This window comes from Chiloscyllium plagiosum, unplaced genomic scaffold (genome assembly GCF_037043375.1).
Source record: "Chiloscyllium plagiosum isolate Xiang-an unplaced genomic scaffold, Cpla_swu_hap1 HiC_scaffold_11, whole genome shotgun sequence".
NCBI classification, from domain to species: Eukaryota; Metazoa; Chordata; class Chondrichthyes; order Orectolobiformes; family Hemiscylliidae; genus Chiloscyllium; species Chiloscyllium plagiosum.
The window spans coordinates 75,316,110-75,340,944 of record NW_028270149.1 but is presented as its reverse complement, the minus strand read 5'-3'; the positions used below and the strand labels follow the sequence as shown (position 1 = coordinate 75,340,944).

Below are 24,835 nucleotides of genomic sequence, written 5' to 3'. Positions count from 1 at the left end.
GGAGAATCGACATTTCGGGCATAAGCCCTTCTTCAGGCTTCCTGAAGAATAGCTCATGCCCGAAACGTCGATTCTCCTGCTCCTTGGATGGACTTCAGTAAAGCCTTTGATAAGGTTCCACATGGTAGACTGTTGGAGAAAATGCAAAAGCATGGGATTGAGAGCGATTTAGCAGTTTGGATTAGAAACTGGCTTTCTGAAAGAAGGCAGCAAGTGGTTTTGGTGGAAAATATTCAGCCTGGAGTCTGGTTACTGGTGGTGTGCCACAAGGATCTGTTTTGGAACCACTGTTGTTTGTCATTTTTGTAAATGACTTGGATGCAGGCATAGGTGGATGGGTTAGTAAATTTGCAGACGGCACTAAAGTCGGTGGAGTAATGGACAGTTTGGAAGAATGTTACAGGTTGCAGGGGGACTTGGATAAACTGCAGAATTGGGCTGAGGGGTAGCAAATGGAGTTCAATGCAGCTAAATGTGAGGTGATGCACTTTGGGAAGAATAACAGGAAAACAGAGTACTGGGTCAATGGAAAGATTCTTGGGAGTGTGGATGTGCAGAGGGATCTTGGTGTCCATGTACATAGACCTCTGAAAGTTGCCACCCAGGTTGATAGTGCTGTTAAGAAGGCATACGGTGTGTTAGGTTTCACTGGTAGAGGGATTGAGTTCTGGACCCACAATATCATACTACAACTATACAAAACGTTAGTGCGGCCGCACTTGGATTATTGTGTACAGTTCTGGTCGTCATATTTTGGGAAGGATGTGGAAGCATTGGAAAAGATGCAGAGGAGATTTACCAGGAGGTTACCTGGTCTGGAGGGAAGGTCTACTGAGGAAAGGCTGAGAGACCTGGGTCTGTTGTCATTGGAAAGAAGAAGGCAAAGAGGGGATTTGGTAGAGACATGCAAGAGGATTAGATAGGGTAGACAATGAAAGTCTTTTTCCTAGGATGATGATGTCAGCTTGTATGAGGGGGCATAACTACAAATTGAGGGGTGATAGATTTAAGATAGATGTCAAAGGCAGGTTCCATTACTCAAAGTGGTAAGGGTGTAGAATGCCCTGCTTGCCAATGTAGTTAACTTGGCCACATTAGGGAGATTTAAATAATCCTTAGGTAAGCACATGGATGATGGGATAGTGTAGGGGGACGAGCTGAGAATAGTTCACAGGGCAGCGCAACATTGAGGGCCAAAGGGCCTGTTCTGCGCTTTATTGTTCTATGTTCTACCCATGTAGCCTGGCTGGATGAGCCCTCCAAGATCTGTTCTCTTAGTGCATCAGTGACATTCTCCTTTAATCATAATGCAGATCACCCTCCTTTTTAGAACATTGTAGTTTTATGTATTAATCCAGCCTCTAAGCTCATCTGTCTTACCTGGTACTGGTCTTGCATTGAAATAAATGCACTTCAGACTGCCAATCCCGTTGTGCTCATTAATCTGGCCCTGCCTGTTGTTTTTGTTAGACTTACTTGACTTACCCTCTTCCTTCCCCTCAATCACTCCACATGCTGACAAAGTGCTCTGGTTTTCACCCCTCTGTTACACTAGTTTCAACCCTCCTGAGCGATATGAACAAACTTCGCTCCAAGGATAATTGATGCCCCTCTTGTTTAGGTGCAACCATCCTTCTATATGTCCCTCCTGCCCTGGAAATGATCTCAATCATGCAGGTATCTGAAGCCCTCCCTCCTACACCAGCTCTTCGAGACATACATCCAAATACGTTATCTTCCTATTTCTGACCTATTTCAGGATGTGGCACAGGGAGTAATCCCAAGATTGCAACCCTGGAGGCTCTGCTTTTCAAATTTCTGCCCTAAGTCCCTGAATTTCCTTTGCAATATCTCCATCGCTTTTCCTGCTTGTGTTTGTATCATATGGGCTGTGACCTCTGGCTGCTCACCCTGCCCTTTCATAATGTCCTGTGCCCCCTCAGACATACTTGACTCTGGCAACACATCATTCTCTAGTTTTGCATGAGGCCACAGAAGCACCCATCTGTGCCACTGAAGATACCGTCCCCTATCACTATTGCTTGCTTACATTTCAACCTGTCCGACTATACAACAGAGCCAATCATGATGCTACTGATCGGGCTACTGCTTTGCTTTTCTCTCTGAGTCTATTTCCCCAACAGCATCCAAAATAATATACTCTCTGATAGGGGCGTAGCCATGAGATTCCTGCAATGCCTGCCTATCTCTCCTAGCAGTCACCTAACTATCTGGCTTAACCTTTGATGTGACCACATCCCTGAAACCCTTATCTGTATGTATTAAAATAATCGTACCCTTTATTAATGATATGTGTTTCAACTGTAGGAGTGAGCAATCACAATTTATATGGTAGTTTGTATGTTAAGTGTTAATACTGGAATTTTATCATGAGAATTTGTAGGGAAGTGTCTTTTTAAGCAAAAATGATCATTCTTTCATATTGGTGTGGCATTAAAGCTTGCCTTTTTTCTAATCAACCCGTTCAGCAATGTTATTCCAAACCTCTCAAGCCCGGGAAGTCTGGAATCAGTCTGCATGGCTGAGAAGTAGCGGCAATGCCACAAGAGTTACAAAGTATACTATTTTGGATGCTGTTGGGGAAATAGACTCGGAGAGGAAGGCAAGGCAATGCAATGCCACAAGAGTTACAAACCGACACTTGTGCATTTATAAATAATAGGCTTGGTTGTTGCACATCACTGAAGTAGTGTGTGGGGAATCGACCCCCGCTATTCCCAGAGTTATGACAAAAATTAGAGTATGCATAATTTCCCAAATCACTTGTCACTTAGACCTAGGTTGGCAGAAAGCACGGACCAGACTTTTTTTTCCAAGTGAGAAAGCTGTTTATTAGACGGTAGCTACAATTAAAATATCATCTTATAACTCTACTAATTTAAAGCTCTAACCCCCCCATACATTCATACATACATATATGTGTGTGCGTGCTCCCTACATGACCCTTTCTCGCACACATGCCCCTGGTGCTCTGGATGGAAAGAAAAACTATAAAGGTAATTAGGTGGTTCCTGAGATGGTTCTTATGAGTTAAATATGCTGATCAGGATGCTGCTTCTGTCTCAGTCTCTCTAATCCTTTTTCAGGTGCTTTCAGTGGTTTGGTGGAGGGTGACTGGTTCATTTTTATAAAAGGTCTTATCCTTTATCCATTAAAACTCTCTGCTTACAATGACTGCTGAAGGAAAGGGAAACCAGTTTCTTCAGACTCAAAATAGCTTTTACTGCAGAGAGCAGAGAAAGCTCCTGAGCTGATTTATTTCTCGATATCTTGAATTAGAATCCCTGTAGTGTGCAAATAGGTCCTTCGGCCCAAAAGTCCACACCGACCCGCCGAAGAGTAACCCACCCAGAACCATTCTCCTACCCTAGATTTACTGCTGACTAATGCACCTAACCTACACAGACCTATGGTCAATTTAGCATGGCCAATTCAACAAACCTGCGCATCTTTGGACTGTGGGAGGAAACTGGAGCACCCAGATGAAACCCATACGACATGGGGAAAATGTGCAAACTCCACACAGTCACCTGAGGCTGGAATCAAGTCCGGGTCCCAAGTGTTGTGAGGCAGTAGTGCTAACCACTGAGACACCGTGCCACCTTGTTCAAAGCTCCAAGCTGTTCAACTAGCTAAAACTCTACCACAGTTGATGGCAGGCAGAAGGTCTTTATCACCTGTGACTGCCCTCTAGTCACAGGCCAATCACCTAAGCCCCATTAGTGCCTAACCTCTCAGCTCTAGTTCAGCTACAACCACACTTTGACCACTGTTTGGACAAGCAATTGTGTAAACAGTGCTTACAGTTAGTGTCAGTCACTTGCTTTGAAAAATATTTATTTGCACAGTTTTAAATACAGGAAAAACTAAAAAAAAATGTATTTAAGGTGAAATCGGAGTCTATAGAATCCTTTACTCTCCTACCATGTAGCTATGATCTAACGTTACTGCACAAGCAAAGCAAATGAGTCCTAGAATTTGCACAATGTATTTCAGTATGAATCAAAATGGTGACAGTTCTTTATAATTTAAAGGTTTCTGGTCCTATCTAGAAAATAAAATAAATCGGGGTGATTATTGGAAGAGGATGTGTGTCAAATATTAATTAAACCATGTCTTAATGCAAACCATATTTTTTACTTTATAGAGCGATGGTCAGGAATTTTTCCAGCGCATGGGGAGGCGGACTCAACGCCGTAACCAACATTTCTACCACACGCGTTCAACTGTGGAACGCCGAACTTGTAGTATTCGTCGGATAGAAGAATCTAATAACTCTTCTGAGGTCGGTAACTATGGATTTTAAATAAACTGTTGTGAAACCTGTGCTAACCACTCCTACAGAACTATTTATTGTCTGTAGCAGGCTGTTCGAATCCTTGCATCTTTGTCAGAGTTTTGAGAGAGGTAAGAAGTGGTCCTGCTCATCTGCTCTCCCAAAGCCAGCAATTTTTTCCTCTTCTGTATTTATTCAATTCCATTTTCAAAATTCTGACTAAACTTGCTTTGACGTTGATCAGACTCTGCTAAGGGTTTCTGTTTTTGGCTGAGATTCTTAGATCTGTAAGACACAGAACTGAGGAAGGCAAAAAAGGTCTTTGGTGTGAAAGTAAATGCTTGCGTGCCAGAAGCAGCAGGATTACATATCCAACCCCTGGGATAGGGCCTACTATTACTGTGGCCTGTTTGTGATTCCTTCTCTGTCCGACTGGAAGCCAAGCTTGTAAATCGGGCAATATTCAATGCAGTGAATCTGTTACTGCAACTTGGGAGTAGTGTGTACAGTTCCGGGCTCACTGCCCAAAGAAAACTACTTTCTCTATATAAATAGAAAAAACAAATCACACTACTCCCAATTGTGTTCTGACCAAGATTTGATATAATTGAAAGTGTGGTCTCTACTACCTGCTCTCATTATAAAAGCCAAAATGCCAGTTTCCTCCTCAATTGCTGCTATTTCTTTCCTGTTTGAGGCAGAACATTGCAGGTTTTTATAGTTCGAAACCATTGTCTTTGATCTCTTTAAACGAGGATACTAATTTTGTGAGCTATCCATAGGGGACCATTAGTATTCTCATTTAAAGAGATCAAAGACAATGATTTCGATCTATAAAAACCTGCAATGTTCTGCCTCAAATAGGAAAGAAATAGCAGCAATTGAGGAGGAAACTGGCATTTTGGCTTTTCTAATAAGAGCAGGTAGTAGAGACCATGCTTTCAATTATATCAGACCTTGGTGAGAACCCAACTGAGAGTATTATGCAGTTCTGCATTGCCACCTGAAAACATGGTTACATTTGCAACCCTTCAGTCCTCTTGCACTGCTTCTATCTGGGAGGATTGAAAACTTGTTGTCATGCCCTCTACTATTTCTATCTGTCCTTCCAGCAGCAAATTACGATACATCCCATCCAGATTTAATGTTTTTTTTAAACTGTGGAGTACATTAACTTTTGTTTAAATACTATATCTATTTTTACTTGGTCAAATTCATATTCCATCCCCTTTTTGCTTGCTTTAATGTTGCCAGCATTCTTCAGCAACAATATTTTTGCAAAGTACTAATTTAATGTAAAAGCAAAATAGTTGAATCCTAGAATTCTTAAAGAAAAACAAATACACAAAAGATCATTTAACTTGGACATTAACCATGTTCTCTTGTCGTATCTTGGTCATTTGTTTTTACTTCCACAGGAAGGTTTCCTGTGTGATCCTTAATCGGACCCAGCCACTCTGAATATTCATTTACTGTTTTATACATTTACAACAGTGTTTTGATGCATTTATTTGCTAATCTTCTGAAACAATTGTTTTGTTCCATTTACTTTTCATTTTTCTTCACTTTTTATATTCTGCTTGGCTCTTGAGTATAGTGAATCTAGCGAGTGCCTGTGTATTAAACTTAGCTGAGCCAATTTTAAAAAAAGTCAGTTGATTCTTCTATTCATTGAAGCTCAGTTTTATTAACTAGTCTTTGATCTGATCCTTGTAATGTTTCAAGTTGTGATGATTTTCATAAACCTGGAAATATTTTCAGAATGGCACTTAAGTGTGAAGGTAGGAGACAGAGTGGTAATGGATAGCTGCTTTTTGGATTGGAGGCCTGGGACCAGTGGTGTGCTACAAGCATCTGTGCTTGGTCCACTGCTGATCATGATTTATCTAAGTGGTTTGTATGTGAATATAGGAGGCATGGTTAATAAGTTTGCAGATGAAACCAAAATAGTGGAGAGTGAAGATGACTATTTCAGAGTACAACAGGACTTTGATCAGATGGATCAATGAGCAGAGGAGTGCAGATGGAGGTTAATTTATATAACCATGTGGTGTTGCATTTTGGTAAGGCAAACCAGGGCAGGACTTATACAGTTAATGGTAGGGCTCTGGGGAATGTTGCCAAGCAGAGAGACCTTGGGGTGTAAGTGCACAATTCCTTGAAAGTAGTGTTGCAGGTAAATGGGGGGTTGAAGAACGTATTTGGCACTCTTGCCTTCATTGGTCCGAATATTGAGTGTAGGACTTGGGAAGTCATGTTGCAGCTGTACAGGACATTGGTGAGGCCATTTTTGGAATATTGCAATTTTGGTCACCCTTCTGCAGGAAGGATGTTGTTAAACTTGAGGTGCAGAAAAGATTAACAAGAATGTTGTCAGGACTGGAAGGTTTGAGTTATAGGGAGAAGCTGAATAGGCTTGAGCTTTCTTCTCTGGAGCTTTGGAGGTTGAGGGATGACCTTCATAGAGGTTTATAAAATCATGAGGGGCATGGATAGGGTGAATAGCCAAGGTCTTTCCATGGAGTGGAAGAGTCCAAAAGTAGAGGACATGGGTTTAAGGCGAGAGGGGAAAGATTTAAAACATTTTCATGCAGAGGGTAGTGCAAGAATGAAACTAGCTGCTAGAAGAAGTGGTGGAATCTGGTACAACTGTGTAACATTTTAAAAGGCATCTGGATGGGTATATGAGTAGGAAGGGTTTAAAGGGTTATGGGAGAAAGTGAGGACTGCAGATGCTGGAGATCAGAGCTGAAAATGTGTTGCTGGAAAAGCGCAGCAGGTCAGGCAGCCTCCAAGGAGCAGGAGAATCGACGTTTCGGGCATGAGCCCTTCTTCAGGAATGAGGAGAGTGTGCCAAGTAGGCTATGATAAAAGGTAGGGAGGAGGGACTTGGGGGAGGGGCGTTGGAAATGCGATAGGTGGAAGGAGGTTAAGGTGAGGGTGATAGGCCGGAGTGGGAGTGCGGGCGGGGAGAGGTCAGGAAGAAGATTGCAGGTTAGGAAGGTGGTGCTGAGTTCGAGGGTTGGGACTGAGACAAGGTGGGGGGAGGGGAAATGAGGAAACTGGAGAAATCTGAGTTCATTCCTTGTGGTTGGAGGGTTCCTAGGCGGAAGATGAGGCGCTATTCCTCCAGCCGTCGTGTTGCAATGGTCTGGCGATGGAGGAGTCCAAGGACCTGCATGTCCTTGGTGGAGTGGGAGGGGGAGTTGAAGTGTTGAGCCATGGGGTGGTTGGTCTGGGTGTCGCAGAGCTGTTCTCTGAAACGTTCCGCAAGTAGGCGGCTTGTCTCCCCAATATAGAGGAGGTCACATCGGGTGCAGCGGATGCAGTAAGTGAAGGTGAATATGGAAGGATCCCTTGGGGCCTTGGAGGGAAGTAAGGGGGGAGGTGTGGGCGCAAGTTTTGCATTTCTTGCGGTTGCAGGGGAAGATGTCGTGAATGGAGGTTGGTTTGGTGGGAGGTGTGGAACTGACAAGAGAGTCACGGAGGGAGTGGTCTTTTCGGAACGCTGATAGAGGAGGGGAGGGAAATATATCCCTGGTGGTGGGGTCCATTTGGAGGTGGCGGAAATGACGACGGATGATATGATGTATATGGAGGTTGGTGGGGTGGTAGGTGAGGACCAGTGGGGTTCTGTCCTGGTGGCGTTTGGAGGAGCGGGGCTCAAGGGCGGAGGAGCAAGAATTCTCCTGCTCCTTGGATGCTGCCTGACCTGCTGCGCTTTTCTAGCAACACATTTTCAGCTTTAAAGGGATATGGGCCAAATGCTGGCAAATGGGACCAGGACAGAGTGCGGTGCCTGGTCAGCACGAGATGCTGTATGACTATGACTATATAAGTTAGCATGAAATTAATGTATGTACAAAATAGTTGGATATTGTTGGTTATCAAGGAAGAGAACTTGCACTTATATAGCATTTTTTCACAATCACCAAATGTCCCTAAATGTTATTGCGGACATTGATGTGGTCCGTAAGATCCTGGCATTTGATAATTACCAGAAACTTATTGGATGTTGATTAATGAGTCACAATGGATAACTAACCCTGCTCTGCTTCAAACATGAGACTGCACACTCATCTGAAAAATCACACCTGCAACAGAGCAGCTGTCCCTCAGCATTGCAGTGGTCAGCCTTGATTTTTGAGTTTAATACCTGCAACTCTGACTTAGTCAATAATTATTTACTGTTGCCTTTGGCTGCATAAAGGTCATAACGTCAGAAGTGAGGATGTTTGCTATTAACTGTGTGCACTGTTGAGCACTGTTTGCACCACTTCAGATACTGAAGCAATCTATGGTCTACATACAGCATGACGGACTAAGTGGAAAGGCACATTTGTCCCACAAGAAAGCCAGGCAATGATAGTCTCCAACAAGAAAATTTCCATTGACATTCGTTATCAGAATGCTTGGGGTTGCCCATTAGCGAGAAATTGAACTGGACCAGCTATATAAATGCTGTGGCTCAGAGGTGAGAAATTCTACAAGGAGCAAACATCTTTGTCTCCCCAAAGCCTGTCTAATAGCAATAGTGCACAAGTTGGGAGTGTGATGGAACACTGTCCACTTGCCTGCACGAATGCAGCTCCAAGATGATTCAAGAAGCTTGACACCATTCAAGCTGGACAAAGCAATCTATTTGATTTGCATCCTATTGACCACTTTTGACACTTGACTCTTCACCAATGCATAGTGGTGTGTACCATCTGCACGATGCACTGCAATGACTTACCAATGAGCTCATCCAAAGCACTTCCAAACTTGACTTCTACCATCTGGAAGGAAAAGGGCACTGATGCATGGGAGCACTGCCACTTGCAGGATCCCTGACGAGCAACACACTATCCTGACTTTGAACTATATTGCCATTCGTTCACTGTCACTGGATCAAAAATCTGGAACTTTCAGCAATCCAACAACCTGCAAGGACTACAGCACTTCAAGTAGCCAGCTCACTATCACTTTTTTCCAGGGCAAATAAAGATAAGCAATAAATGCTGTCCGAGCTAGCAATGCACAGGTCTCATTAGCCACTATTAAAGACAGGTCACTTGTCATTTTCTCAATTGTGATTTCAGCACCTCATGCTACGTCCTGTAGGTGGCACACTTCCTCTTTCTTTGGTATCCTATGCCTTGAAGGGAAGCAGAACAATATCCTTCGGTACTTTTTTCATCATTCTCTGATAAGTGTAATGTTTAAAACAATGAGGTTTATCGTGACAAAGTTTAAAAATTTAAAAGTAATAGATGAAAGTTTTAAATTAATAATGAATAAAGTTAACCATGAGAGAGCACCATGTACAGGAGTACTTAAGCTTTTTGCCTTTCTCAGTTAAGCTGAACAAGAGAGAAAAAGATTATGTCCCAAGTCCTAGTCACTAGCTAAGTGAGTGGGGACTGGAGTCAAGCTACTGTGTTAAGTTTAACACGGACTTTTGTTTGTAGTGGGGGACGCACTTGGTAGAACTCACCTGAAAGTGGTGGTCACAAACAGGTTTCCTTTCAGCCAAGCTTTTCTTTTCACAGCATGCTTTGTGGGGAGAGTTTATCAGAGTGTGGCTCGGGCACTTGCCAGTGACCCCATGCACAATCCACTTGCCCACCCTCTCTGACGCTGGCCTGTCCCTCTATTCACCCATCACTGACATACCTGTAGTAGTGGAGTGTGAATTTTGGTTGGAAGAGTTTTTGATTTCCACGTTTTGTGTGGCAAAACTACTTCTCGACATCACTCTTAAATAGTCTAAATTTAATTTTAAGTTTACAATGTTTCTAGCAATATAGAACACAAATTAAAGTTTCAGTACTTTTGAACAAACTTAATTGGGTGGCTTCATATCAATGGCTGGAACAAAAATCAAGATTTTGAGGAACTAGTAGTCTTCATCTGCCTTAAAAGCCACGGCATTACAGGTAGCAACCAAAGTCCTTGGTATGTGGTATTGATTCAGTCACTTGTCAGTGAGTTCTCCAGGACAAGGAAATAAGAGTCATTTGAACTTTGCTCAGTTACCTTTCTAGACAATAGATTAAAATTGTGGAACTGAACTTTTTTTATGTTGGGGCTTTATTTCTTCAAACTGCAGGTATGTAATATATTAGACAAATATTTGAGTTAGGAGGAAGTTTAGTTCACTCAGCCCCTTGAGCCTGCTCTGTCAATGATACCTGGTGAAAATAATCACTATTTTCTCTTTTAATACTTTGTTTCTGGCAACTAGGAAATGGAGACAATAGATGGGAGTGACGGGTCATCTGATGAAGCTGAAGAAGAGTGGCAGAGTGAGAGCAGTTCTAGGTAGGAGACTTTTTTTTTAATACTGTTAATGGGTTCAAGTGCTAACACAAATTCATGAACATAATTAATTTCATTATATATTGCATGCATTATTGCGTTTATCACCACCAGACACAGTGACTTGACATAAAGAAATAAGATATACTGGGGAAACCTTGATTATCCGAACGAGATGGGCGGGCACCATTTCATTCGAATAATCAGTTATTCGGTTAATCGATTAAATGCCTTTCTTCTGGGGCTCTGAGTTTTTAAAGTCTGCTCCCCGTTCAGGAGCCTGCAGCAGCACATCGCGCGAGCCTCCATCCCCTAACACCAACCGCCCCCAACATCGTTCAACCCTGCCCACCGTCTGTCCCCCCAACCCCGTCCACTGCCAGTCCCCTAAACCCCATCCAACCCTGCTCCCCCAAACCTGGTCTAACACCACCACTTTTTTTTTTCACGCGCGCGCGCACACACACACACGCGCGCGCACGCACACACACACATTTATACTGCAACTTTTTGACAGGTTCCACATTTGCCCTGTACAAGCCAATGTTGGAGAGATTATCTGGGGCAGGCGGTTTAGGGTACATCCCTCTGTAGAACTCCAAGGAAAATGTGGGGAGAGAGAGGGGGCGGGAGGTCAGTCATTTGGTGACGGTGCCTGTTTAATCACTGTAAACAAAAGACACAACCACTGTTGGAAACACGTCTTTGTTGTAATGTTTCTATGAGGACCTCAAGATCTCCTTCAGATAATCTGATATGAGGATAATTGGTTTTCGGATAATTGAGGTTCCTCTGTATTTGCAGAAGTAGATCATTCATCCATTCGAACTGCTTTGTGTTTTCATGTGATCAATCTTCTACCTCACTAATTCAAGTCAAAAATCTTTTGATCTCTGACTTTAATATACTTGACATCTGAGCATCCACAGCTCTGTAGAATAGAATTCCAAAGCTCCATGACCCTATTAAGTGAAAAAATTCTCCTCATCTCGGTGTTGAGTGCACAGTTGCTCATTCTTAAATTGTGACCTCCAGTTCTTGATGCTGATAGCCCTGAAGAATTTTTCACTTATCAATTCAATCACTTCTTATTCTCCTAAACAGTAGGATATAAAAGGCAAGTTTACTTAATCACTCCTTGCTGAACAACATTCTGTTCCCAGGAATCAGTCGAGTGATACAATTTTCAATGTATTCTGCCTAAAACAGATATATCTTTATTTAAGAGATTAAAACAAAATACAGTACTTTAATCACAGTTTTAACAAATCTCCTATCTAACCACAAGAAAGTTTTATTTAGATGCTCTGGTTGCTTTGACCCTTTTCGGCCTGTGCTGGTGTTTGTGCTCCATTTGAGCCACCTCCCATCTTTTCTATCTCAAAATGTCATGCAAATCTCTTTTTTGAATATCAAGAATTCTTGAATGTCACCATCCCAAACCATTGGTTGGGATCTTAACAATAAGAATACAAAAACAATGCTGTTGCTGAGTTAGGTTCCCAGACAGGAGCTCAGGATGATGGATCATATCTTTGTGTTTTGGTTTTAACAAAATTGTCTATTTTTGAGCCATAAGTACACAATACTACAATTTTTGTTTTAACAACAAAACAGTGTCCCTTTTTTAAATGAACTTCAGTTAAAATAATCTAACATAGCTATTTATAGTCCAGATTCCATTATTGAGGATGATCAGCCATGATCATAATGAATGGTGGTGCTGGCTAAAAGGGCAGAATGGCCTACTCGTGCACCTATTGTCTATTTAGGCACGCTATTTAGAAATAAGCCCATTAATCTCAGAACTGTCCTTTATAAATTGAAAAGAAACAAAACAGCCAGTTGCCCAAAACACCTTTGCTGCAATTCCCTGAAGCACTACCTGCATAACACACTCTTAGCAGGTTTAAATCACTTGCAACTTCAACTTTTAACTGAAACTGTGATTGCTTCTTCCTGGAACTACCCACACTTGACTCATTTTAAATAACTATTTTCAGGTATTCACCCAAAACTTCTTCTGAACTGGGACTGACTAACCTTTTATTTCAAGTTAATCTAATTCACTAAATCTCATTCCCTTCTCAGAAGCACTGCTGTATACTGCCATCCTGTTCCAAAGCCTTCCTAAAACAATATGCAAAGTTAAAGTGAAGCTATAAGTCTCTCAGTTATGGGCATTTCCCTGAAACATGGTCCATTTCCACAGCATGGTCAAGAATCTAAAATTTAATAAGTTGAAATTAAACTTAAGTTTAACTTCTTGTTTTTGAAACGTGCATTAGTGCACAAATCCATTCACTGTACAGATAAATGTTTTAAAAACTTTATTAAAAGAGATCATTATGATTGCACAAGTACTTACAGGATAGCTATTAACTTCAGTCACACAGAAAAATCCAAAATAGAATGAACAGTTATACATGTAAATCAGGAATCAGTTGAGTGATGCAATTTTCAATGCATTCTGCCTAAAACAGAAGTTATAAATGTAAATCCCACTGTTCGGTCACATTGCCAAAATGGATGTTGTCATATCTTTACGTGTATGTTCCATCTACCATATTTAATCAATCCAAATCCTCTGCAATGTCTTTGCATCCTTTCTCGTTTATATTTCTATGGTCCTTTGTGTTGCTTATCAATTTGAATAAGTTTACAATATTCCCCTCGTGTTAGTTGTCGATATGGATTGTAAGTACCCTGGGCCAAAAACTTGGTCCTTGAGATGGGTCACCTCTTATAGTGTATCAATCTGAGAGTGAAGGTTCGTTGCTTTTTTAAACTAATTATCAAGCTATGCAGATCTATCAGTCCCTGCGCTGCAGAATTCCATAAGTACAGTTTTGTATCATGACCTCTTGCGTAGGAACTTGTTGAATGCTTTATGAAAAGCCAAATATACTGAATGCAATGGCACCCATTGTCCATTTAACTATTTGTCCTCAGAAAAAAAAATCAGATTTGTTAAACATATTAGTTGTTAAATGTTAATTAGGTCCTTGTTTTTGACCAGTGCAGATTTGATAGATCGAAGGATCTTTTTATTGCTGTGGCATAAATGTTGAGAAAGCCAAGCCAAACCAAAGTATCCTAACAATTACTGAATTCACAACGCAATGAAATTCAAGTGTTTCATGATTCTCTCATTTGCTCAATTATTCCTAACCAGACTTTATGAATAACAGATCTTGAAAGCCAAATTTATAACTTATGCAAAAATTAACAACTACTTATTAATAATGTAACTTTCACAGATTACTCTTAAACAGCAAGGCAATCTTATTAATATCTATGATCTAAGCCTAATGTTCTGAGTTAAGGGATAAATTTCGGCAATGAATGCCTTGCTTTCATGAATCCTTAAATGATTTGCTGTATTACCAGTACCAAGTCTGTATATATTGCTCAAATTCTGAAATCACAGGCCAATGCAAACAGCTCCTTTGAACTAAATAATGATGAGTTAAACTGTTGGGGTGTGAATGATTTGTTGACTTATAGTCCCTTCAATACTGTTTTCTTTGCTTATATGAACATGTTTGAGTCCTTTCTCAATTTTATTTTTGAGAGATCTACTGTGAAGGTACTTTTTCAATTTCCTTAATCAATTACACAAACTCCCTGGTGTCTCTCTAAAGAATTTTTCTTTGTTAATGCTCATCTCCTCTTCTGTAGAAGGTTCGAAAGGTACACAAAACTCTCTCTCTAGCTGATTTACTCATTTAAATTTTAAAAATCCTCCCAGACCTCAAACATTGTTTTCGGCAACATTTATAAGCTCCTCCCATTTAATCTCTCCATTGTTTAACTGTCGTCATATATTTTAATCCAGTTCCCCAATCTGTCTTGACCAGTTTACTGCTCATAACTGTCAATGTCTTGTGCTTTTGAGTTAACAATATGACAAACTCATTATAAATGTTTGTCATGTTATGAACGTAGATCCCCAGCAGCTCCCTTACTATGAGGTTATTAATTAACAACCTCCTCTCTCAAAGTGCAATATACAAATAGTCTTTCTATAATGATTCATTGACATACTGATCTGGCAGTCATCTACCTTCAGTACATTCTTCATTGCCGACATTTGTACTGCAAATTTGACTTGCCCAATCATAATGAAGGTTCAAGTCTCCTGCGATTGAACAATGACTCTCGTCTTATGTACTCTAATTTCCTAACTTGCACGCTCTTAGCTAAAATGGATTTCCTTCTACTTACCTATTGTTTGATATCTGGGTAGTTTCTCCCTCCAGTTTGCTTCTCTTTTCTAAAGGTCAGAATGCTGGAATAGTTAATTTCCAACATTAGTCACTCCGATGTCTCTTGGATCAAACAAATTCATTTCTGTTATGTTGACTGATCTGTTTTTTTTTGGATTGCTTTGTCTATTCAATCTCTGGCTTTACTTTGACTTCTTATTTTTCTGATGTCACCTTGGTCAGTCATGCTCCAAAACATTTATTAAATGCATTACCTTCCTGATCCACATTGCTGATTTTTATTTTGACCCAAACCACTGATCTACTCAATATCCTCAACAGATTTTGAATTTCCCTTCTCCTGAACTCTCCCAACCCATGCGTGTTAACTTATTTTGCAGTGCAGTCTTCTAGATTTTTAGACTTAAGAAAATGAATGGCTGACTTGACATTTTTTCTCAAAAATGAAGTAGAATTATGTCCACTTCACGAAACAAGTGTAGCTTAAATCAATCTTATTGAAAACCTGTAAAATGTAATGTCTTGCTCATAGTGGGAGCAGAGGCAAGCATTGCATTCCATTTTATGAAAAAAAATGCACCAGTGTTTATGAAAATGCTGGAATCTTTCAACTGGTCTCATGATGATAGCTCAGGAAAACATTCAGAAAGCCATTTTAAGAGCAGCACCAGGCATTCTGATAAATCAGGTGTCAATGTAGTGAAGCTACAGAACAGGACTACCTGCATGCCAAACAAAATAGGCTGTAAGTGATAGGACTAAGTGACTGCACAAATAGTGGATCTGATCTAAGCTCTGCAATGCAATTGCATTCTGTTCTGATGGTGGACAATTAAATGTCTCACTGGAGGACAGGGCTCCACAAAAAGCCCCATGCTTAATGATGAAGGAGATCAGTACATTCGTGTGAAAGATAAGACTGAAGTGATCTTCAGCCAGAAGCACCGATTATCCATATTCGCCTACCTCTGCATCTCGGATGTCCGTATTTATCCAACTCGAATGGCTTCATATAATATCAAAAATGTTTTGAGGTGATGCATTGTGCAAAGACAATGGGCCTGGTCAACATTCCAGCAATAGTACTAATGATGTGTACCAGAACTTGTTGATCCTCTGGCCAAGTTTATCCAGTACAGCTACAAAATTGTCATTTACCTGAAAATGTGGAAAATTGCCCAAATAAATCCTACAAAATGTAGGACCAGTTCAATGCATCCAATTAACATTTCATCTGTCTACTCTCAAAGTGCTAGAAGGTGTAGTCAACAGTGCTATCAAGCAGCCTTTGCTTCACAATAACCTGCTCACAATCTTTCCATTTGGATTTCTTCAGTACCACTCAGCTCTTGACCTCATTACGGCTTGGTCCAATCATAGACAAAGGAGCTGAATTCCAGTAGAGAGGTGAGAGTGACAGCCCTTTGTCATCAATGCCGTATTTGACAGTATGGCATCCAGAAGGTCTTGCTAAACTCGAGTCATGGGGAGTGGTTGTGGCTACAGAAACACTACACTGACTGGTACAAAGGGAGAAGTTTGTGGTGTTTGGACACCAGTCATCTCAGCTCCAGGACATCTCTGCAGGAATTCTTCGGGATAGTGTCTTAGGTCCAGTCATCTTTAGATGCTTCATCAATGATCGTCCCTCCATCATAAGGTCAGAACTGGGAATGTTCAGCACCATTTGTGACCCTTCATACTGAAGTAGTCCATATTTGAAAACTGTAAGATCTGGACGTTATCCAGGTTTTGGCCAGCAAGTGGGAAGTAACATTCATGCGACATAAGTGCCAGGCAATAACTGTTACCAACTAGAATGAATCAAACCATTGTCCCTTGACTTTCATTGGCATTGGCATTGCCATCAATGAATCCCCCATCACCAACATGCTGGGGTTTATCAGTGACCAGAAACTTAGCTGGACTAGCCACGTAAACACACTAGCTACAAAAGCAAGTCAGAGCTAGGAATTTTGCAGTGAGTGCCTTACCACCTGATTCTCCAAAGCCTGTCCACCATCTACAGTGCATAAGGTATGAGAATGACAGACCATTTGTCACTTGCCTGGATGAATGCGGCTTCAAAAACACTCAAGCTTGATATCATCCACAACCACAAATATTCAGTCTCCTCACCACTGACACTTATTAGTGGTATTATATACCATCTATAATGTGCACTGCAGAAATTCACCAAAGCTCTTCAGGCAGCACCATCCATACCCATGAACAAAACAGTTTAGTAGGCCAGGGGCAGTAGACGCATGGAATTGCCAAATGTAAGTTCCCTTCCAAGCCATGCACCATCTTGACTTGGAAAAATATCACTGGTCCTTCAGTGTCGCTGTGTCAAAATCCTGGAATTCCCTACCTAACGACATTGTGGACCTACCACCAGCAAATGGTCTGCAATGGTCTAAAAAGGCAGCTCATTATTACCTTCTTGAGGCCAACTAGGCAGTGGGAACTAAATCCTGGCCCAAGCGGCAACATTGCATAAATTTGTAAATAGTTATACATCTGATTGAGGGGCATGGACTGGATGAATAGGAAGCATAATTTTAAGCTGATGGACAGGAATTTGAGGGAGGATTTGAGGATTTTATTTTTTACTCTGGTTGGTGGGAACCTGGAATGCATTGCCTGGGAGGATAGAAGAGGGAAACCTCATAAGGTTTAAAAAGGATGAGGATGAACACTTGAAATGTTATAACTTTCAACATTAGAGGTCAAGTGCTAGAAAGCAAGATTTGTGTGGAGAGGTTGGTGCAGATTCATGGACTGAAGAGCCTCTACTGTACTGTATGATTCTTTAAAAAGAAAACCTTTGTGCTTGTGCTTATCTGTTATTTTTTGGCAAGCGGCAGTTTAGTTCAGGAGGTTGCAGCAAGTTCTGTTCTCCTCGATCTCTTGCTGTAGCCAGGTCTGAATGTTGATGTTAAGCATTTACATTTCCTTTCTCTGAATGTTGAATTTAGTGATTCATCAAGTGAATATTCAGATTGGACGGCAGATGCGGGTATTAACTTGCAACCACCCAAACGATTGGTGAGACGAATAGTACATCATAATAGCAGCTCTGAAGATGAGAAGCTGGGAGAAAGATTGACTCTAAAACGCAAGAAATCCAAACAGTCCAAACAGAAGGTACCAGAATGTGTGCAGCTTTTATTGTTTCCATGTAGTTCACCCTGAAAGGGTTGATCCATAAATCTGGCAAGAAGATCCAGCTTATAACAGAACTCCATTTTATGACCTGTCTGGGCCTAGAAATGTGCTTCCAATGCTGGTGTAAAATAGATCGTATTGGGTCAGCTGTCTGTTATACATAAGCATTTAATATTTGCATTCATTGCTGTTGGTGCTGCAGTAGGTAATTTGGTGACCCTAGCTTCTGATGCAAGAAGTGATGAAAATTAAATATAACTCTGGCAAAAAAAACCTGCGATTTCATGTTGTATAAATTAGCAAAAAGCATTGTCACCTCAGCATGTTTTACACTGCATTCTGTGAAGATGAAGGCATGTGCTTTCAGCATGTACACGTCAGTTGTGTGCATAGTATGGTGTCTTTGCAAGAGGCCAGAAAATTGTTTTAATTCTGATCACTGCACCATGTATTTGGTCTCCCTGTGAAGCCATAGTAGAACTGAAGTGGAACGTCTTTTGAGTGCTGACTGCCAAAATTCTATGTCTTCTGATTCACATTGTGCAAATTCTGATTCGCCAAATTGGATCAGAGATAAAATCTGTTCGTGTCTTTCTCCTGTTGCCTGCAGGTGTACTCATTTTTCAATGACATGCTAATACCAGGTGCATCATCATGTGAAATTGCTTGGATATACTGCATCTGTTTCTCATTGTCTAGGCTCAGATGAGTTGACCCTATACCTTTGCTGATTCTGCATAATACGAGTGTTCAGATATGCTCAAGTCAAGATTTAATAATTTGGAATTATCTAAATCAATACTTCTGTGCAGCTAAGCATGCCTTCTATTTAATAACATAATTGGCTGTAGAGCTTACCTGGCTTGCTTAACTTAAGATTGAAGTCAAAACTAAAAACTTTAATTTTCAATGTGCTTATCTGCCTTCCTTGGAAAGAGTGAAACGACTGTTGTATTAATTATAATTTTTTTGCTGCATCTGCATCAAGAAGTCTTGTAAATAACATGGAGCCATGTTTCCTCCTTTACTTGCACATGAGTTACTAAAAGGAATTTGCATTTATACTTCTGTTATAAGGTAAAGCAAACCTAATGGTATGGTAGACCTACTGTCAAACCTAATTATGTTTTCTCAAATTCGCATGTTATACACCTTCATTAGTTTGTCTATTTTTAGAGGCCAAGTGAACTCCTTGCCATGGAAGGTGCACCTTCTGAAGAATGGATTCCTCCATCTTGGATCCGTGATACTACACCACGCAGGTCACCATTTGTACCACAAATGGGTGATGAGGTAAATGTTTGTTTCTTGATGAAATGTGAATAGTACGTCTGTTTTTAAAATGGACAAGCTCATTTATGTTTATTTCAATATGCTGTTTGAGTCCTATGTTTTGAAAGTTGTTTGCAAAGGTTTCTTACATTTCAATTTATTTAAAGAGTAATGTTACTGTATAAATGTAATTCTTTCATGTTTATTATTTATTTCCATTTATAAACAAAAGGTGGATTTAAGTGAAGCAGTCTTGCCTTTTAATGCATCAGTAAACTAGTAAAAATCTCGAGCGATGTTTTCTGTAAATTTTAACTGCATACTAGTTCATATGCTGATCAAGTTGACCTCTAAGTTATTGTAAACACACAAATATACAAAAAATGTGAAGGACTCGTGCTTAAACAAGTCACTTGGATGCACAGAAAAAAAATAGTGGGGATATTGATCATTGGTCTCATTCATTTCTTTAAAAAGTTCATCAATTCTCATCAATTGCCCTCTTACATAGTTTTAGAGTTGCCCAGTTGCCCTTAAGTTCAGAGTATAAATGCATTGTTGTTTGACAAAATCCTTTAGGATTTTAGAATATAACTCCCTTCCCTTTGCACAGTCTGAATGCTTTTGTCAGTATCCTTACCATACTTGCTTCAGTTTTGTGATAGCCATTTATTCTTTGACGAAAGAAACTTGGCTGAATTGTTTCTATTCCAAATCCAGAAACATTCTAAAGCCTACACCTATTGTCCGTCTCGCCACTCTGGTTAAATTTTAAACTTTGTATGGCCAGTGGAGGAGTAGAATTAGAAAGCAGTTGGTGCGCTCATCTGGCTCAGTCATAACAACTGTTTCTCCAAATTCTGGCATTCCTCTGTTTAACATCACTTTGACATAGCCTGTAATAATATTTCAGAAAGATCTTGTGAGGAGAGCAAACATATTCTGTGGCTTAGTTAGAATAACTGCTAATATGATTCCCAACAAATTACAGCAGAAGATGTTTGCTTTCACTAGTACATCTGTGTGCATTTTCGTTTGATGGCTTCACTTTGCTTAAATGTTGGAATTCTGATTTGGATGTGTATTTGTGCAGGGAGTTGGGGAGATGTACAAAGGAAAACTATGATAAAGGATAGGCATCAATACACTTGCAAAACCTGCTTATAAGTGACAAAGTCAGAATAGCGAAGTGGGAGGTGATGCATTTTTGGTAGCAAGAAAAAGACTATGCACCCTTCGGAAAATAAGTCTTTCAATGAGATTCTGTTACTTTAAGTTTCCAAAAGTGCTTTGCAATGATAGATCTGATGCTATGCAGTGGGATGAGAAGAATCAGGGCTTTTTCAAAAAGACTTTATAGGAGATATGATTTTGCTGTATTTTGAGTCCTATTGAAAAATCTAAACTGAAGTTGGTATGATAGTGTGTAATGGGACAATTGTTATTGACAGGTAATTAATACAATAATACAAAATTGATTGTCAAATTGAAAAACTGATTTTAATAATTTTGGTGATCTTTTCAGGTTGTATATTTTCAACAGGGGCATGAAGCATATGTGAAAGCTGTTAAAAAAGCAAAAGTCTATAGTGTAAACCTTCAGAAGCAACCATGGATCAAATTAGAACTGAGGGTAAGTGTGCTTGTTTACATAAGGTGTTGTCTACCCCACTTCACCAGCCCCTAAAACCCCAACCTCCAATTCAACCTATTCAAACAGAAACGGTGACACACAATAATATTGCTTTCATTTGCAATTGGTATCATAATTGATAATGACCAGAACTAATGAATTTGAGCATGAAACAAAGAAAACTGCTGATCAAAAGCATATTAGAACAAGTCGCATTATTTGTACTTTGACGCTGTTTTGAGAGGCAGTTTCCAAATCATAGCCTTTGTATTAAGTTGAAGAGCCTATTTTCATCTGTGATGTACTCATGTCAGGAAGACATTTTCAGAAGCAACTTAACCTTTAACAATCACTACATACAGATTCCTGTTGCAGAAAAACAAGGGTGTCTAAATTTTTTTTAATTGCTGGCTTGCATTTAACATAGTTAATCAATGCTAATTGTGGTTTTCCATATTTTCTCAATGATCAATAGGAACAAGAGATTGTAAAGGTCGTTGGCATCAAGTATGAAGTTGGGCCCCCTACTTTATGTTGTCTGAAGCTTTCTCTTCTAGACCCCATCACTGGCAAAATGACTGGTGAATCTTTCTCTCTCAAGTAAGTAGAGTTTCAAGCAGGAGCACATACTGTTAATGATCCCAACTGATGTTACGGCTGGATAAGTCAAATCCAAGAATGAAATCTGGCTTGATGAATCATACATGTCTTTTCAACATGTTGATCATTCACTGATACATGAGCACAGAGGGCTGCAGATTTTCTTTTAACAATAAAACAAGTTTATTGTACAAAAAAGAAGAAATGAAACAAACCAAACTGTTTCATTAAGGAACACAGTTTGAAAGATCTTAAAATACAAAGCAAAAAAAAACTCTAATTCCATGTCAGAGTAGTCTGACTTGGGAGAATTGAGGCTTTGAAGATTATTGAGTTGAATCACTGCATCTGATAGAAGGTACGCACTGCCAATAGTGAAGCTAATTAATGTTTAAGGCAGTGGGTGACATAGCTGTCAAGCAGGCTGCTTTGTCTTGGATGATGGGATGGCAAGTAATGAGGGTGATCATCACCATTGTTACTTGCCACCCCATCATCCAAGATGAAGCAGCCTGCTTGACAGGTGTGTCATCCACAACTCCGTTCACTACTGGCAATGCAGACCCTCCTAAGTTGGATATAAGCAGGTTTTGGGAACAGGCAAATACTTGACAGTTGGCATATCAGGAGTCAAGAGTATTGTACTGAAAAAGCACAGCAGATCAGACAGTATCCGAATAGTAGGAGCATCAATGTTTTAGGTATAAGTTGACATATCATGTGATATAAATGTGAGGTTCTGCTCTTCGGCAGGAATAATTGAAGAGCTGAATGTTATTTAAGAGTATAGAGAGCTGAGCAAAAGGAGTTTGAAGTGCATGAATCTCAAAAGGCCAGCATTCAAGTTCAGTGGATAATAAGGAAAGCAAAGAGTGCAAAAGTAAGGAGGTCTTGTTAGAAATTTTATAAAGCACTAGTCAGACTATAGCTGGAATTTTGTGAGTAGATTTGATCTTTATTCCCACTCTGTTTCCTATCTGCTAACCAGTTCTCTGTCAGCATCTGGAGACTAACCCCAATCCCATGCACTTTGATTTTACATGCCTATTCTCTTATGTGGGACCTGATCAAAAACCTTCTGAAAGTCCAAGTAAACTGTATCCACTGGCGTTGCCTTACCAGCTGTGCTAAGTCATGTCCTTGCAATATTCTAGTCGCTCAGTCTAACATGGTTTCCCTTTCATAAATCTATATCGATTCTGACCCATCCAGTTGCTGTGCCGAAGTGTTCTGTGATTAAATCTTATTATAATAAATTCTAGCGTTTTCCTCAACACAATTATCAGGCTACCTAGTCTATAGTTTTTTTTTCTACTGCCCTTTTCAAATAGCTTAAAGGTATACATCCTTTTCTTTTTCTTGCATTCTTGCAAAATTATTTAGATTTTCACTTTGTTTCATTGAATCTCTGATGCAACTTTTGGAGTCTTAGTTTGAATGTTAAATGTTGAGATTCAAAAGGAAGTTGTTTTGGATTTTGTTTGGTCTGATTACCTTGTGGTGATGTTTCAATTTTTTAGGTACCATGATATGCCAGATGTCATTGACTTCTTAGTATTGAGACAATTTTATGAAGAAGCAAAAAAGAGAAACTGGCACGTTGGTGAGTTTTGCTCTGTTGAAAGCTCTTGGCATCTTAAAAAATGATACCATTTATTCATATCTTTGATGCTTAATGATTTGATTTTTCAAAATGACATTGACTTTAAAGATAAATGGATAGCTCCAAAAAATCCCTGTTTTTTTAGTAGCACTTCAACTTAACATGGGCATTTGAATCTGTAGCGAGTTAAGTACAGAGGAACCTCGATTATGTGAAGGAGATGGACGGGCACTATTGATTTGCTTTGGGGCTCGGAGTTTTCTGTGAAGTCTGCTTCCCGTTCAGGAGACTAGGCAGCAGCACATCATGTGAGGCCCCGCCCCCAACCTTGTCTGCTCTCACCCTGCCCCTCCCCCCTGTCCGCCCCCAACCCCCACCCACTGTTCGAGCTCTGTCCGCACCCTTGCCCCCAACCCCGTCCAACACCACTCCTCGTCTGCCCCCCATGTGGAGAGAGAGTGGGCGGGAAGTCACTCATTTGGAGACGGTGCCTGGGCAGTCCAAGACTGTTCTCGGCATTTCAGTGAGCCGAGTTCGTTTTTAATCATTGTAAGACGCGAGCAGGGTTGCAACAGCTGTCTGACGTAATGTTTCTATCGGGACCTTGAGATCCCCTTCGGATAATCCGATATTCAAATAATTGATATTTGGATAATGGAGGTTTCTCTGTCCTTTTATAACATTGAAACAAGCAACAGAATACTTGCTGTAATTGTTGGTCGGGACTTGATGGTTACTTTTTACCAAGGAGCATGAGAAGCAAAACATTCGGGCTATTAATTTTGAGGCTGCAAAATGTGAAAAATGTTTTCTGAAATTATATATTGCTATTTAAGTATCAAATTCTACAACTGCCCATTATTGTATCGAGGCAGTAACTGGTCCAGTATTGAGGTGCACCAGCATATAGCAAGTGATGTTTAACTGGATTGGGTATCTGATCTTTAGCATAGCAAAGTTAGCTACATTGGAGTATTTTGGGGCTTTAATAATTAGATGAGCATCTGGGTAAGGCAACGTTGTGGTAGAGCTCTGGAGGTTTAATAACATGCAAAGGTGAATTCATTTGGACCATTTTTAGAGGAAGAGTAAATCGCAAATTGGCGAGAGTGTTTGTAATGAAATTGCCTAGAATTAAAAATTTTAAATGAGGAAAGATTGCTGAGGCAGAGTTTATTTTCTTTGAACCAGAGGAAGTACACCTTTCTGGATAGATAGCAAGGTCTAGAATCACTGTTCAAATTAGCTGAAGGATATGAGGAAATTTGAAAGATATTTTCTTCAAACCTGTGGTGAGAGTCTGGGACTCCGCCTGAATGTCTGGTAGAGGTAGAGTAATCATTGATGTTACAAGCAAAAATGGATACGCAATTGATGAGTCTTAACCTACAGAACAATAGAATTTAAGTGTTTTTGCAGTGAATGTAGATGCAGTGGGTGGAATAGCCATCTCCTGGGCCATTATATGCCTACAAAGAGGGGCTTTGAGCTTTGACAGAAGAGAACAGCATACAAACATTTGCTTGCTGGTAGATTCCTGCTGTCAATTTGCAATAAAGATGAGTGTGGCAGAGAGAGAACAAGAACAGTTATGAGCAAAAATGTAAAGTTGAGAAGTTCACTTTAGAGCAAAGTTGGTGCCTTTGAATAAGAGCTGAAATGAAGGCAGGCAGTGGTGAAAGTTACTAGGAAAGTCAGTTGAGTTTGCTGGACAGCCTGAGGGTTCAGGA

The 24,835-nt window shown here is 40.2% G+C and overlaps 1 protein-coding gene across 1 annotated transcript in view; it reads left to right on the top strand.

Moving 5' to 3' along the window:
- Positions 1-24,835, top strand: part of brwd3 (bromodomain and WD repeat domain containing 3) — a 116,065-nt gene that overhangs the window by 55,913 nt on the left and 35,317 nt on the right. Inside the window, exons 21-27 of the mRNA XM_043704432.2 lie at positions 4,169-4,306; positions 10,524-10,600; positions 17,808-17,976; positions 19,174-19,290; positions 20,795-20,902; positions 21,378-21,502; positions 23,023-23,105. Coding sequence (XP_043560367.2) covers positions 4,169-4,306; positions 10,524-10,600; positions 17,808-17,976; positions 19,174-19,290; positions 20,795-20,902; positions 21,378-21,502; positions 23,023-23,105 — 817 coding nt within the window. The remainder of the gene's footprint in view (positions 1-4,168; positions 4,307-10,523; positions 10,601-17,807; positions 17,977-19,173; positions 19,291-20,794; positions 20,903-21,377; positions 21,503-23,022; positions 23,106-24,835) is intronic.